Raw genomic sequence first — 15,210 nt, 5'->3', positions numbered from 1 at the left:
TGAAGGCAAAAAGCATAATATTTTATTAATATTTTTATGGTATTGAAAACGATGATGTTGTGAAATGAAATATTATTTATATATAAAATGTATCGTTGCAAACAACAAAAAAATGGGTTTTTTTCCTGACCTCAGGCGTGATCCCCCCACCCCCTTTGCTCTGAGTTCCGACTGCGCATGCGTCATGACCACTTGCGCAACCCACGTTGTTGCCGTAACAACGGTTTGTTGACGGGACGTAGGCTTGCTTGCGCAAAATGAGGCTCAAAAGGTTTCTTCTCAGATATTACCCACCAGGTAACACAAATCATGAACGTGATTTATGGTTCTTTTCACGGAAAATGCGTCTGTAATAGAGGAGAAGCTGTCGTTTTTATTTGCATTCAGCCGAACGACTTTTGCTCCCATTAGGTATCATCCTGGAGTATGACAAAGCAGGGCTTCTGAGGACTAAATCAATCGACCTTTTGGATTTGACATTGGAGTACGTGCTTTGTTTATTACATATGCAGTATCCATTATGCATACTTTCTGTATATCGATTTGTTAAGTAGTACGCTGCAGGTACTTGTGTCATAAAAGACTGCTAAAGGTATTACTGATGTAACTTTTTTTAACTTGAGCAAACGCAGGAAAAAAAAGGAAAAAGTGACTCTGAATTGTGCGACAAAACCAAGATTTATTTTAACTTTCAAGAATATATGCTGCCTGTTTCAATAAATTAGCGTGGCATGAAAAAATTGCACACAATACTTCATTTTTTATGACCTCGCATATACAGTACAGTATAGTGGTCAGACTCAATTAGACGGAAAAAAATCACAATTTTTCAAAACAGTATTGTCAGTTTTGCTTTCATATTAGATGGATAAATGTGTTTTACATTGTTCTCATCAAGGTGGTATTCTTGTATTTTTTTTTTAATGCAGAACCAACCCAGATGAGTTATTGAAAGAGATCATGCAATCAGAGCCTTTGATCACAGAATCTCGAGCTGAGCAAGTCAAAAAGCTCATCATTCGACTCCAACAGAAACAGAACCAAGAGGACAACAACAGTTTCACCTTTTCCAAGGTTAGCCCATCTGAGCGATTGCCTGTATGTCTGTCGGTTCCCCTGCCCCAGTTCCCTCCCGCCCTTCTGCCCATCCAAATCTAAAGAAAAAACTTGGCATCACATGATAATTTAAGTGCATGGCCCAGGCAGAACCCAGATCTAAATTCATTGCCCGAGAGATTCACACGTATGGAGTGCTTTTCCAAGAAAGAGCGGAGAAATACGATATCGCCAAGTCAAGTTGTGCTGACTTGCACTGATAGATTTTTGCCCAATTAAGTGAGTGTTGTCATTAAAAGAAGATAACGTCAGTTAAATATTTCTATTTGGGTTTGCCCACATGAAACTAGTTTACTGTTTGTGTATAATATTGTTACACACACACACACACACAAGGATTTGTTTCTTTTTAAATAAAGTTGTCCCATTGACATTTCAGTTTATTTGAATTTAACAGGTGGGTGTTGACTTTCTGTCTGGAGACGGACGAGCCTGAGCATCATCTGCCTCTGATGAGTCAGGAGTAGTGACATTAGCAAGTCACTGCTCCTTCTAAGCAAGAGAGAGCCATAATGTGAAATTCTGACAAGGCAGTGAACCTCTTTGATTGAAGTTATGCGAAATTCCTGTCCATGTCTTAAATTTGCATCAATATGATATGCATATTCCATGTGTAACTTCGTGACTGAAGAAAAGTCACGACAGTTATCATATGCCCTTTTTATGTCGTTTTTTACAGGAGCTGAAGGCACACATACTGCCTCTGACAAATGTTGCATTTGACAAATCAGGGTCAAGGTGATGTGCAAACTTCTGCCGCCTCATGAAAAGCTCCCGCGTTTGTTGCTCTCATCATCTTCGTTCACTCTGCAGGTTTCTAACTGGGAGCTATGACAGAACGTGTCGTATTTGGGACACCGCCTCAGGCACTGAGCTGCACTCACTGGAGGGTCACCGAAATGTGGTGTATGCCATCGCATTCAACAACCCCTTTGGGTACGAAGCTATTATAGCTGAGAGCAAGCATTATTATCAGTTTTTCAAATGGGTTTCCACATTGAAGTGCTATTGTGTCGATGCCATTTAGAGACAAGATTGCCACTGGTTCTTTTGATAAGACCTGCAAGCTGTGGTGTGCTGAGACGGGTAAATGCTTCTATACGTTTCGAGGCCATATGGCTGAAATAGTAAGTACAGTATTACGTTCTGGTCTAAATACAAAATGTGAGCAGTAATCGTTTGATTGGGGGAGCAGAGGGGGGGGGGTTGGGGGGGAGAAGCCACTGCACTGTCGCACTTTAGCACTTCTGCCGTTTTTCATGGACCTCTGACACTATTCTCTCATGCAGATCTCTGCCCGGTGTGTGTATCACTTCTGTGATTGTATTTTTTAGCATTATATTTGATTCCATTTCATATTTTTTTTTATTCTTTGAGTAGGTTTTACTCTCTCTTAAATTAACTTGCACGTTATACTTTGCTGCTGTGGTGCTGTGTTGTGCTGCAAAGCTAATTTCCCAAAGGGAACCATCCCAAGGGATTATGAAAGTATAATTGAGTGATTGATTGATATGCTGAGACGATGTCCCAAATATTGTATAAATCTTATTTGGAAATACATTTAATAAGACCAAATGCAGGTAACCCACACTGTTTACACCTCAACTGATGCTGGCACTTTGATCAGATCGAACTCGTGTTGTGTTACATTAAATCCAAGATAAGAGAGTCTCGACTACGTATTTTTTCCCCCCAACTGAAATGTGAAAAAAAAAAGTGTTTTGTGTAGGTGTGTCTGTCATTCAACCCTCGGAGTACACTTGTGGCCACAGGCAGCATGGATGCCACCGCCAAGCTATGGGACGTGGCGACTGGGTGGGAGGTGGCCACTCTCGCTGTGAGTCATCTTTTCTTTTTCCTCTTGCTGTCCTTGCGTTCGAGGCATTTATTACATCATTGCAACTCTCCTGGTCATTGTTAAATTGAACCCTGATACCCCTGCAAGCAGACCCTTTCAACCTCACGGAGCCACCAAGGATCTGTGTTGTTATTAGATGTTAATAAAACACAAAATCCTTTTCTGAGGGCAACTGTTGGAACGTGAACGTGCAGCTGGCCTGTCGTAGCGGAAAGCAGTCATTTAAGCCGTTGTTTGAGATTTATAACAAGTGAAATAATCAACCTTTGGGTCTTTAACATATCTACTGTTTGACTAAAACTCTGTGTTTGATTGCATTCAAGGGTCATACCGCAGAGGTCCTCTCCTTGTGCTTTAACTCAGTCGGCAGTCAGCTTGTAACTGGCTCATTTGACCACACCGTTATTATTTGGGATGTTGCTTCAGGAAGGTCAGACATCCGTCCTTGTTGCAACACTGTAATGCACCATCGTATGCAAGAGCCCGCCGCCGTACCGCTGTCCCGTGACCGTTTCCTCTTGTAATCGAAGGCGTGTCTACACGTTGATGGGCCACCAGGCTGAGATCAGCAATGTGCAGTTTAACTGGGATTGCTCACTTATAGTCACAGGCTCCATGGATAAAACCGGCAAGGTGAGAAAACGGATATTCTGTTATTTACTGACTGTAAAGAAGTACCAACATAAAGGGATCGGGCTGAAAATAAGGGGGTTCGCATTGCAGTTTGTGACTCAAAGTTCACATTTTGCGCCTCAGTGAATAGCAAATGACCCACTGAGACTGTCCCAAACAACTGCGCTGGACCGGACGCATGCACGATCAATCTGATATGTAATGTCTAATAACATAATTTTCGCTGCTCCTCTAGAATCATGATGCCCTCAAATTGATTTTAAATAAAAATGAACACATCTACCGTGGTTCCCACATGGCAGGAAGTATTTTCCAAATCAATTTTTTTTCACCATTTCACAAAGCTCTCGCCACTTGGTAAATATTGGTGCATATCCAGGACATTCTTCTCTTCTTCGGTGTAGACCGGGCTTTGTCTCACTCCAGGTAGTGGTGGTAACTCTGACGAAAACTTGACTGTTGACCGCCAAAACTGTTAGGAAGTTCAGAGAATTTCCCTTTCCGTTAATATAAGTTCCAATCTATCAAATTACGATGCCTATAATATTAATATTTGTGAGCATGGATACCACCAAATCGGGGGAGTGCATAATACCTGAGTACCAAGGAAAATTGGCCTTTGGAAGGTAATTTTGGGGGATGCGTATAATACAATGGGCATTATACTCCAGAATTTACGGTAATGCAATTGAGGCACCTTACCATTCGAGCTCTACTTATGTCTTCATTTGACTGTTTAACACTATTTATAGTGAACATATATTTGCACTGCAAGTCTCTTTTTTTCAGGTTTGGGATGCAAGCAATGGTAATTGTGTTGCCACGCTTGTTGGACACAAAGAGGAGGTGCTGGATGTGTGTTTTGATTTACGGGGTCAACTCATTGCGACAGCCTCTGCTGATGGTGAGACATTACTGTGTTGTGTTACACTGCATTGTTTTAGCAAATATCAATGAGATGCATTTACAGTCGTGGAGAAAAAAAAAAATTTGACCACCTGATTTTCTTCAGTTCCTTGTTCATTTTAATGCCGTGTTCCACCTAAGGTGACATGTGACTAATGGAATAGAAAACATGGACTGCGTAAAAGCACAGTATTGCTCAATACATTGTCACGGCTTTTGATAGCAGCCCTTCAATTCAACTCTTATGAGTTATTTCTGTTGTCATCATTATATTTTTCCAAAGCAAATGCCTTCAGTTCTTCCTACATGTCATGTAAAATGTAAAAATGTGATCACTAGTGGTTTCTCCTCTCATAAACGCAGTGTCGCAAATAATTGCCAGGTTCATCTTCTACTTGAATTAATAAACAATGCACCTCAAATCAATTCCTTTTTTTCCATTACAGGAAAAATAAATGGCGGTGTCACTTGGTGATGTAATTAACTTTATTATGACATACGCGTCGAGGTGGTTACATCAGTTTCACAACACAATGGCCTCACAAGGGCCATTTGTAAAGCTGAAGCCGAAAGTGCTGTTTCAAGAGAGTGTGGAAGGACTCAAAACGTCACCGATCATCAATAAAAGAATTGGGGACTGGAAAACATGGACTTTTTTTTGTTTACTTACCAGTCTCATCGCATGCAGACTGGTGCCAGTTGATCCTTGTTTTTTGTTGTTGTTGTTGTTTTTTTTCTTAAAAAAATGTATTCATTTATTTATTTATTTTTAGGCACAGCCAGAGTGTTCAGTGCAAGCACACACGAGTGTCTGACAACACTCGAAGGCCATGAGGGAGAGATCTCAAAGGTGAGAGTCGTGCATGCACAACACTGTTGACAGGGTGTCAGGAGAATTTTTTTTCTTCTTTCTGTTCTTGTATGCTTATAGTTGGTTTTGCTTTAAAAAAAACTGAAATTACAATAGCTGCCGCAAGGAGGCGCTCAGTCAAAACTAAACGCTGTGGAGGAACCTTGGCCTGTTTACTTGAACACAAATCGATTATTCTGTGGGAAGAATGGAAAAAGGTGAAATGAAATTGAGTGAAACGAGTTAATTTCCCATGGCGCGCACTTGATCTCTCACATTAGTGTGCCGCGGCACAAAGTTTGGGAATCACTGAAGTAGTGTGAGATCAAGGGAGTCTTCATATGTCACACTAACCCCACTGCGCCTCGCATGACAGGCAATGATAATGACGGTAAATTTAATCTTGCCCATACCTGCACAGGAGCTGTTTGCTTTCTTTGAGTTTCTCTTTTTCCAATTTAGAACAAACGACAGACTTTTGTGGGTAGGGGAGATGATATCGACAAAATGAATAATGCACGGCTGGCTCGAACTAGAAATATTACATAAGGCCTCATAAAATATGGACAATCACACACTAAATATTGCATTATTCACCGCTTCTGTTTGGGACGCTAAGAGTAATTTTGACCAGGATTACAACTCTTGCAATTGTGTGACGTTTAGCCTGAATCTTTGGCTGCAGCTCTCCTGGACTGTGCTCGAAAAAAGACCTTTATTTGTAAATGCGCTGATATTCAGATGGGATGACAAGAGGCCTGGTTTCAGGCCGTTGGATGCTCATGTGTCCAGTCGAGTTGTTCAGCAAGTCGGTATAATTAAAGAGTGTTTTTTTTTTTTCTTCAATAGTCCGTTGTGCTGCTTCTGCAGGAAAGACCTGAGGTCATACTCTTCGATTTGTCTCTTTCCCGTCACGTAATCAAGTGTAAAGGAAAGGTCAAATGCCTTTGTAGTGTTGCGCGTGAATGAACGCACAGAAGTGGTCTTGTGTACAATCGTGCATGTGTTGTGTACACAAGAAGGTCCCTCTGTTTATCCGTCAGCTATAAATAGACTGCTGGGGGATCAATCCAGAGGATTATGACTCTTATCTCTCTGTAACAGGACACCTTTCCTACCTCCCCCCCCCCCATGCTTTTTAACTGTGACATTTTCCGAGTATTTATTTGACATTGTCCCCTTTGTCTGTCTGTGCACCTGCCCTTTTATTGATTTTTTTCTCCTTTATGAAAATTGATGCCAACCAAGTGTTTTTTAAGGCTATATTACAGCTTTTTTTTTTTTTTATTCATTCCCGTCTTCTCCCTCTGGCCTTCTTAGGCGCATTCTTGACAGTTTCCATTTCCTGTGTGGGTTTGCTTCTCGGTGCTCTGTTTGTCCCTCATAAAACCACACTTTATTTTCATGGCGTAGCGCTATTTAATCACCTCTTCTTTCTTGTCCCCTCTGTGTAAGAATAAAGTCATTCAGAGAACAATCCGCCCGTGTTCGAACACAATTGTCTTCAAGCGTGATTTTCAAAATGCTCTCTTTTAATAAGTAGCGCCATTGCTTTCCTTATCCTTCTTAAGTATTTAAAGCAGGGGTGTCAAACTGATTTTAGTCGCGGGCCAATTTGGAGTTACAGCTTCCCTCAGAGTGACAGTTATGACAGTGAACAACACACAACAAATTAATAGATTACTCAACAAATTAATAGATTACTCGTTTTGAAATAAGTCAACTCGATTAAAATAGTTTGTTGAGTTATTGTTCAAGCGACGGTAAACGGGGTCACAAAGTGATTGCAAAATCTCATCGTTATTTATTACACGTGACAATTTGACATTTCGGTACACATTTCGGTACACATTTAGCAACACACGATTTACTTTCGCGGGCCACATCAAATGACCCTGGTGGCCGGATCTGGCCCCCAGGCCTTGAGTTTGACACATTTGATTTAAAGTAAAATTCCTCTCATGGGCTCATGAAAGTGTTCATTACTGTTCACCTCCTTTTGTCATTTGAACTACTTCCGCTTGAATCTTTTGTTCAGTATCCACTGAGTGATTCAATGACTACAGTATAGACCCGTCTCGTTAGATCTGCTTCAGTCCGCAGGGCAGCAGGGTTCTGACTGCCAGCTCAGACAAGACAGCGCGCTTGTGGGATGTCCAGTCCGGAGTCTGCCTTCAGGTCCTAGAGGGCCACACGGACGAGATCTTTTCCTGCGCCTTCAACTACGAAGGTGACACCATTATCACAGGTACAGCGGCCCCACAAATGTCCTACATTTGGCAAGCATGCACAAGGCCGATAACGACTGTTGCCTTGAGCGAGAAAACAAGCGGTCCTTGCTAGCCTGTCACCAATTGTTAATTGCAAATGTCCCAGCTGTGCAGCCACCTGCTCGTGTTTGTGTTCGACTGCAGGCAGCAAGGATAACACGTGCCGAATCTGGTGCTGACCCTTCCTGGGAAGCCAGTAGACGTCGTCATGTCACTCCCGCTCCCAATTGCGCATGCACGGTGCCGTGTAGACAGCTTCATTTGAGGATGAGCAGCTCAATGACATGCAATGTTGACAGCGTCTGCGTGACATTGAAATGTTAATGCAAGTGGTTGCCACTCATCTTCAGTCTTGTGATCATCCGGATGCAATTCTTGATGTCAATCCCTGGCTTGTTCTTTTGACATTTGTATTAGCATCAGGCAAAGGGGGATGGATTCCCCCCCCCCCCCCCCCCATTCCTCTTGAGCTCAAGGTCATCTTGTTGTTTCCACCCTACCATGCTAACGGAGCCTAAGCTAGTTCCTCCAAGATTTAGCTTTTACAGGCGGCGCACAGATATGAGACTTATGTGTGCGCTCAGGGAGACCATAAAGATGATTTGAAGTTTGTTTTGTGTCGTCTGAGAGAACAATCGCATCCTCAAATTTGCAGTGTTACCGATTGCTGCTACATTTGGTATCTCTCCATTTTGGAATGCACATTAAACGTCTTACCATTGGAATGTGCTCATTAGAATCTGGGTATATTTGAGCATATACAGTATATTTAAATATATATATGTAATTTTGGCTGCTTTGCTGTTACGGTTTGTAAAGTGAGTTAGCATTTCCCACTGACAATCTCAGCTTCCTCGTGCTAACTCAAAGGTCAAATGAGCTTAAAGTCTTGCAGTTTGGAGTTCAACCAAATATTTCTGCAAACATATGACTACACAAAAAATTTGGGAGGTCAAGCCCTCATCGTGCCTAAGACCTGGAATTTAAAGACTGTGAGACTCAGTGAGCATCGAAAATTCTACCCTCACAAGTATTATTTGTTTGTTGTGTTTCCACTGCGACAAAATTCTGATGATGGATAAGTGGGAAAAACATGATGAAGACTGTAAAACTGGAAATTATTGTATTGTCATTTAATTTTGTCTCTGATTAGTCTTTTGTCGCGTAGCCGACCAGATCAATAGAGAAGGCGGTGTTACAGGTCATCGATTTACTCCACATCACAGGAATCTTTATTAATGTCAAGAAATAAATATTCACTTGTGACACTTTACAGCTGAATTGTGTGCTTCTGTTAACACAAGAGTACCACAATAGTGAAATAAACACACACAGTTCACTTACAAATTCAACATTACGAACCTTACGTGCTCGTCCTGACCATAAATGCTAAAGAGTCCACTCGGCCGAGGTTGCTGCAGGTCCAAATGGTCACTATATACAAGACAACAATCTAAGATCTGTTCTCAAGTAACGCTTACGAGATCCCAAGACAAGCCTTTAACTCATTCACTCCCAAAGACGTTTTTAAACGTCTTTTCAGACTTGGTCCAGAATTGGCTGGTACTCAATGAGTTTTAAGATCACAACGACGACATTTTTGTTGGCGAATGAAAAACAAATAGGCATTGACTTTGATTTAAAGGAATATGTAACGTGTGCTAATGCAAACAGCCATGTCTTTCAAACCAGCAAGGAAGGTACTGAAAAGCAGGGAAAGTGCACCTGATATCCTATGTATTAGTACTTTTTCCAATAAATAAATGAACCAACCCATTATTTGGTTGTGAGAATCTGTAAATATACTCTTAATTACCGTGTCTATCAATATACACCGGAGCAGTTAAAACCTGCTAACTAACTATAATCTCTTAATGGCTTGTTCACTCAAAATAGGAATGTCCAACCCCGTGTTCCTTTGGGGTGTATGTGAGAAGTAACAGACAGAAAACAAAACCTCCACAGACAGAGTGTGACAGCAGTGAAGGAAAGAGCATTCGTCAAGTTGGCTGATCACTTTGTGCTCTCAGCTTTGGACGCAAACACACTTGGTGAGAAGACAAGTGTCAGTGTGAGGGAGTGAGCATGCAAACTTTTACGCAGGCTGTCGAAAGAAATCCGCTTCACAGGATCTCTAAGAGCCAGTCAAACAGGCTAGACAGAGACATGTCCTCACTCTCCTCATGAAGTTTACAGAACCGAACCACAGCATCGAACAAGTCCGCGATCTTCCATGACTTCTGGGACATCAGATGGACCACCTTCTGAAACTGAAAGAACAGATGCACCAAAGTCAAATGTACGCTAACAAATGCTTCCTTAAGCAGACAAGCACCTTGGCAACCCTTTTTTCTTTGGACTTCTTGAAGTAGAGTGCTTGAAGGCCCAGCTCAGAAGCAGCAATCCATTCCAGAGCCAAAGTCACTTCCGAGTCCATGCAGTCCGCTTCCAGGTCGCAGTTTATCACAAGGAGCTCCCGAACATGACAGCCACCCCCGCCTGCTTTCCTGGCTGAGCTGCTCTCTGAAATGTCAGTCATAAATTAGTCATCACAACTCCCTCGTAGGACCCTCACGATACACACTATGATTTATTTATCATATTTACAGTAGGTTTCAGAGTTACAAAATGAGGTAAAGGCAATACACAGTCAATGGATTGGATTGGAGGGTTTAATCCCAGAAAGCAAACACTATCTATCCTGTTCACTCTCTACACCTCGGATTTCAGCTACGTCACTCCAACCTGCCACCTTCAGAAGTTCTCTGATGACTCCGTAATTGTCGGCCTCATTACGGACTGAGATGATCGGGAGTACAGGGGACTGACGGAGGACTTTGTGGACTAGTGCCTGCAGAACCACCTCCAGATCAACTCTAGGGAAACTAAGGAGCTGGTTGTGGATTTCTGCAGGAAACAGTGCTCACATGCACCGGTGAACATCCACGGTATGGACATAGAGAGGGTGACCCCCTACAAGTACCTGGGTGTTCTTCTCAACAATAAACTAGACTGGTCTAACAACATGGACGGTCTGATCACGAAGGGGCAGAGCCGGCCGGTTCTTCCTGCTCAGAAAACGGAGGTCTTTTGGAGTTCAGGGGTCACTCCTTAAGACCTTCTATGACTCTGTGGTGGCTTCAACTATTCATTATGGCATAGTCTGCTGGTCAGGCAGCATCTCAGCCCAGGACAGAGAGAGACTGGACCAACTTATCAGGAGGGCCAGCTATGTCCTGGGCTGTGCCCTCAACACTCTGGAGGAGGTGGGCAACAGGAGAATGCTAGCTAAGCTAACAGCAATGATGGACAGACCCTCCCACCCCGTCTAGGCCACCCTGACAGCACTGGGTAGCTCCTTCAGCCAGAGACTGATACACCCGCGCTGCAACAAGGAGAGGTACCGCCCCTCGTTCCTGCCGACTGCTTTCAGGCTATTGAATAGATGGTCCTGAAAACCTGGACTCACCCCCACTCACCCATTTTCAATATGCTTATATTTATATTTTATATTTATATTTGTTTCTATGTTCTACTTTCTCCCTTTCATAATTTTGCTGCTGTAAATTGGGAATTTCTCCATTGTGAGACAAATAAAGGTATTCTTATCTGACCTTGTTTTATCTTATTCTAGCTGTAATCTAGCCTCCAGTCACTGCCGTTTTTGAGCAACAAAGCCTATACTGTATAAGATGTTTTCAGCATCAGGGTCACACTTACCAAAATAGCAGTCTTTGGTTGCTGAGCGGTCACCTTTCTCTGACCCTGCACTGTGAACACAAAATGAACTAGCCTAAACAAAGTCATCTTAGTTGAAGAAGTCTTCCAGTTAATTACAATCAGCAGCAGTTAGAGAAACTGTAAAGCCAAAGATGCATCACTGAACTAGCTCTCCCAAATCCATGCGCACCCAAAGTTCGGAAGCGTGCCCCAGATGCAATGGAGAGCTCAATGCAAATACTGTATTTCGTGTTAGTGGAGCGCCAGGCGCGTATGCATCCACACACTTCTGCGAGTCACGGGCAGAAGGGTTACATGGTCACACTTACAACTCCTAACAACATAAACAAAAAAAATCCCAGAATGAATAGACGCACAGTACAAATATTTGAGTATGGAAAAGCCCTCAAAAGGGTGATTTATTTGGCCCAAGACGAAAAGTGATTAAGCAATATCAAAAGAGCCTTTCAAGTGGGCCAAGTTATGCCAAGTGTATCAGACATTGCTTTTCCAAACCACAATATTCATTTTGAACTTCTTGCAGGACTAATGAACAATGATAGGAATATAGTGGTTCCTCCCTCGCAGGGGTTACGTTCCGAAAAGCCGTGGTAGGTGAAATCTGCCAAGTTTTTTTACAATTACCGGTATTATACAATGTTTTAAGGCTGTAAACCTGACCATTAACATTTTCTCACATTTCTTGTATAAACATGCTAAAAATTCAAACCTTTGCAAGAAAGACACGTGTACAGTATTACCGTATTTTCGGCACTATAAGGCGCACCTGAAAGCATTCAATTTTCTCAAAAGCCGACAGTGCGCCTTATAATCCCATGCGCCTTCTATATGGATCAATTTATGATGTCTTGGAAAAGTGACAGTTACCTTATTTCTGTGCTATGAGATGGCACATCAGAGAAGGTCTCGAGATCGCCCATGCCTACGCTTGAGTCGCTGCTGGTCGCATTCCTGTAAATCATTGTTAAGGAAACAAAAGGACAACATTTATATCTTAGTTTCACGCATCCCGCCTAATCACTGAGGACAATACGCAGCTGGTCATACTGCCAGTTAGGGGGAGATTTCCATGCATACAGCAGTTGCAGCAGATTCTAAAACTGATGGTTGGAGAGCTGGTGGTAGTGGAATCATGGCAAGCCTGTCTGAAAATGAGATTTGGAGATAGTTGGAGTTGAATTGATGGACGAGCTGGGCTGGTAACCATGCCATCGCGTCACATGGTTTGGGGATGAAGTGTTAAATTAAAACTGCTGATGGAGAAGTTGAACAGAGCAGCGTGTGGTATGACCTCGTGCTTCACAATTAAGTCAACGTCACAAGAACTTTTTCTCATGGAACACAGAAGGCCAAGAACGATCAGTGATTGGGCATCAGGAAAGAGGCGATTGGTTTGAGAAGTCACATGTTCTCCAATCACGAAAGCTGAACACTGTTGAAGGTGGGTCACACCTTGTACACGGGCTTTGTGGAGCTCGCTTTCCTAGCAAGGTGGCATGAAATCAGCAGCAGCAGCAACAGCAAAAAGCAAGGGAGTAAATTTAGTATTTGCACAAGGGAGCACAGGAGTCAGCAGCAATGGGCCAATGACAGTGAGGTGACAGTGGGAGCAGCAGCCTTATTCGCATTTATCGGGAAACAGCAATTACTGACCCCTCACTCAGCTGGATAAAACTACTGGTCTCATCGGGGGGCTCATCCTCCGTGTTTATGTGGGACCAGCTTCCCATGCTCTCTTCACTGCTGGCGCTCATTGAACGCTTGTCCCGCTTCGCTACTTTCGCCACAACCACACCTGACCTGTGCCTTTCACTGCTGGAAAAGCAAAATTGATCACGGATTAAAGTACCTTAGTGTCCTGAGGTCTTCTCAGTGTGCAGTACACAATAAGGTAGCTCATTCGTCAGCATATTCAACATATCAACCAAGTCCATGCCTCCAAGTGTATGCCGGTATATTCAGTGCTTTTTAACAAACTGATCAAATGAAGTCATAATCAAATGATTGAGCACTGTCAACCTTGAGAATACAGAAGAGAAATAAACGTTTATTGTCTTTATGCCTCTCGTACCTTAGGGACAGAGACTAACACAGATTGCATGTCTTGTAAAACAAACAGGAGCATCTCTCCACCCTCATTCATTATTCATCACATTAATTGAAGGATTAGCATACCATTAAAACCTCAAAATATATCAACCAATGCCCTCTCTATACACAGTGCAAAAGCCACTGTTAGTTAGTGTTGTGTTTAGCAATGCAGTAATGACCAAAGTGAGGTTTCAGAGATAAACTAGGGGTAACATTTGCCAAGCTCAATTGATAATAGCGACCAGTTGGTTCCTGGTTCATCGAAGGTGATTGTGAAATCAAATTTCTGTATCCTCACTAAAATATGGGATTTGGCCTATACGCAATAGCTCGATAAGCTTTTGTGGAAATTGGTAATTGCATTCTGCATCTGTCCGAGTTTATGTAAAGTTCGCACAATAGGCCTGACTTTTTTCCCCCTCAGTTTTAACCACTGATGCAGTTTATTTACAATATTCCCCAATCCCAGGATAATTACGTTCTCATGTAGTGTACTTAGGTCAGGCGTGATAAATTCATGTTTGTGGTTTCTCACAGGAGGCCGTTATGACTGTGAAACTGTATAATTGTTTAAGCACCTTATCACATCATAACATATAAACAACAAATTGATGTATAACAAATTTTGAAATCCAGAAGTCCAGCAAAATAGTTTGTTCAAATTGAAATTATAATAGGGTTGGTAACAAAAAAATACTTGTAATATCTCAAAGTAGACTCCCCTTCTCTCTGGTCTGGGGAGTCTAGCTTTAGCTTCAGTTTAGCTGGCTAACTATTGATTTATTCTTGAAATCATCAATCAACTCGTCATACTATTGCCATTGTCGGGCTTATGTGTGTACACCAGAGGGGAAAGCAAAGTGTGCGTAATGTGTCCATCCATTCATCCATGCAGTTTATAAACCAGTGCACTCAAGTCATAATGTTCCAAAAAACTATTGTTGGCCCAACATTTTAGCACAGAACAGGACAGAGTTTTGTTTTCTGCTCCTAAATATATTCATTAGCATCTCTCTTCAGGTTCATTTGATCCTGAGATGCACAAAGTACAGTGACATCCTTCATTAACTGTAAAACATTAAAATGCAGTTAAAACATCTGTCTATGCCCCATTAACTCTTAGGGAAGCCATTTGGGAATACAGGATTTTTTTTCCCGAACCATAGCTGTCCTTGCCTTTCAAAAGACGAAAGGAGTTACATTGCCTTATTACTAGAGCTCAGACTCGCACTCTAAAGTCTGGTTTGTTATTTGCGTTGACAGTTACAAATGACTTTCAAATGGAATTGAGTCATGCTACTTTTTCGAAACAAAACAAGTCATTGTCCAATAAATAAAATCCGATTGGGTAAAATTGCTAAATGGAAAGCACTCAAAAGCACGTTAACTAGAGTATGTGATACCCAAAGCAATTTACAAAGTCTGACATTAAGTTATAGTTGAAAACTTATCTATTGTATCAGAAATTACAGATTTAGATGTGGCAGACACTAGCGTACACCCGCTTCTAGTCCCTACTAGTTTAAAATATACTTTCACCAGGATCCCACACCACGTAGTAGCCAAAGGGAGAATCTGGGTCAGTTATTGCGCCTGTTGGTGTTGTAAATAATAAATCCTCCATGTCATGGACCAGCTGCATCCCAGAGCTACGCTAGCTAACTGGCGAGACAGTCTCTCTTGGGCTGAAATTATCTATTGCCCTTCATTTGTTGCCATGCAAGAAGGTGTGAGAGAGACGAGGG

At 42.1% G+C, this 15,210-nt stretch overlaps 2 protein-coding genes across 6 annotated transcripts in view; one reads left to right on the top strand and one right to left on the bottom strand.

Annotated features, from left to right (window-relative positions):
• The first annotated feature begins 204 nt into the window (after nt 1–204).
• daw1 (dynein assembly factor with WDR repeat domains 1) lies at nt 205–8,873 on the top strand. Of its 2 annotated transcripts, XM_086125344.1 has the most exons (13): nt 205–297; nt 412–484; nt 930–1,074; nt 1,796–1,854; nt 1,930–2,052; nt 2,144–2,243; nt 2,846–2,953; nt 3,298–3,404; nt 3,505–3,607; nt 4,397–4,511; nt 5,287–5,363; nt 7,449–7,611; nt 7,778–8,868. In XM_086125344.1, the coding sequence occupies exons 1-13, from the start codon at nt 258–260 to the stop codon at nt 7,810–7,812; spliced, it is 1,248 nt and encodes a 415-aa protein (XP_085981470.1). In that variant the 5' UTR covers nt 205–257; the 3' UTR covers nt 7,813–8,868. The 2 variants fall into 2 exon arrangements, with proteins under 2 accessions (XP_085981470.1, XP_085981469.1); XM_086125343.1 differs by having other exon boundaries at nt 7,449–8,873.
• Nucleotides 8,839–15,210, bottom strand: part of sphkap (SPHK1 interactor, AKAP domain containing) — a 60,056-nt gene continuing 53,684 nt past the window's right edge. For 2 of the 4 annotated variants that reach the window (XM_086125340.1, XM_086125341.1), the window contains exons 8-12: nt 13,028–13,189; nt 12,242–12,325; nt 11,354–11,403; nt 9,969–10,156; nt 8,839–9,903 (exon numbers count right to left, since the gene is read on the bottom strand). In XM_086125340.1, coding sequence (XP_085981466.1) covers nt 9,757–9,903; nt 9,969–10,156; nt 11,354–11,403; nt 12,242–12,325; nt 13,028–13,189 — 631 coding nt within the window. In that variant the 3' untranslated portion in view covers nt 8,839–9,756. Of the gene's footprint in view, nt 9,904–9,968; nt 10,157–11,353; nt 11,404–12,241; nt 13,190–15,210 lie in introns of those variants that run through there. The other 2 variants (XM_086125342.1, XR_015102443.1) reach the window with 2 other exon arrangements.

The sequence above is a fragment of the Hippocampus guttulatus genome, chromosome 12 (genome assembly GCF_054856545.1).
Source record: "Hippocampus guttulatus isolate MCC_2025c chromosome 12, RoL_Hgut_1.0, whole genome shotgun sequence".
NCBI lineage: Eukaryota > Metazoa > Chordata > Actinopteri > Syngnathiformes > Syngnathidae > Hippocampus > Hippocampus guttulatus.
This window is presented reverse-complemented; position numbering and strand designations above follow the sequence as displayed.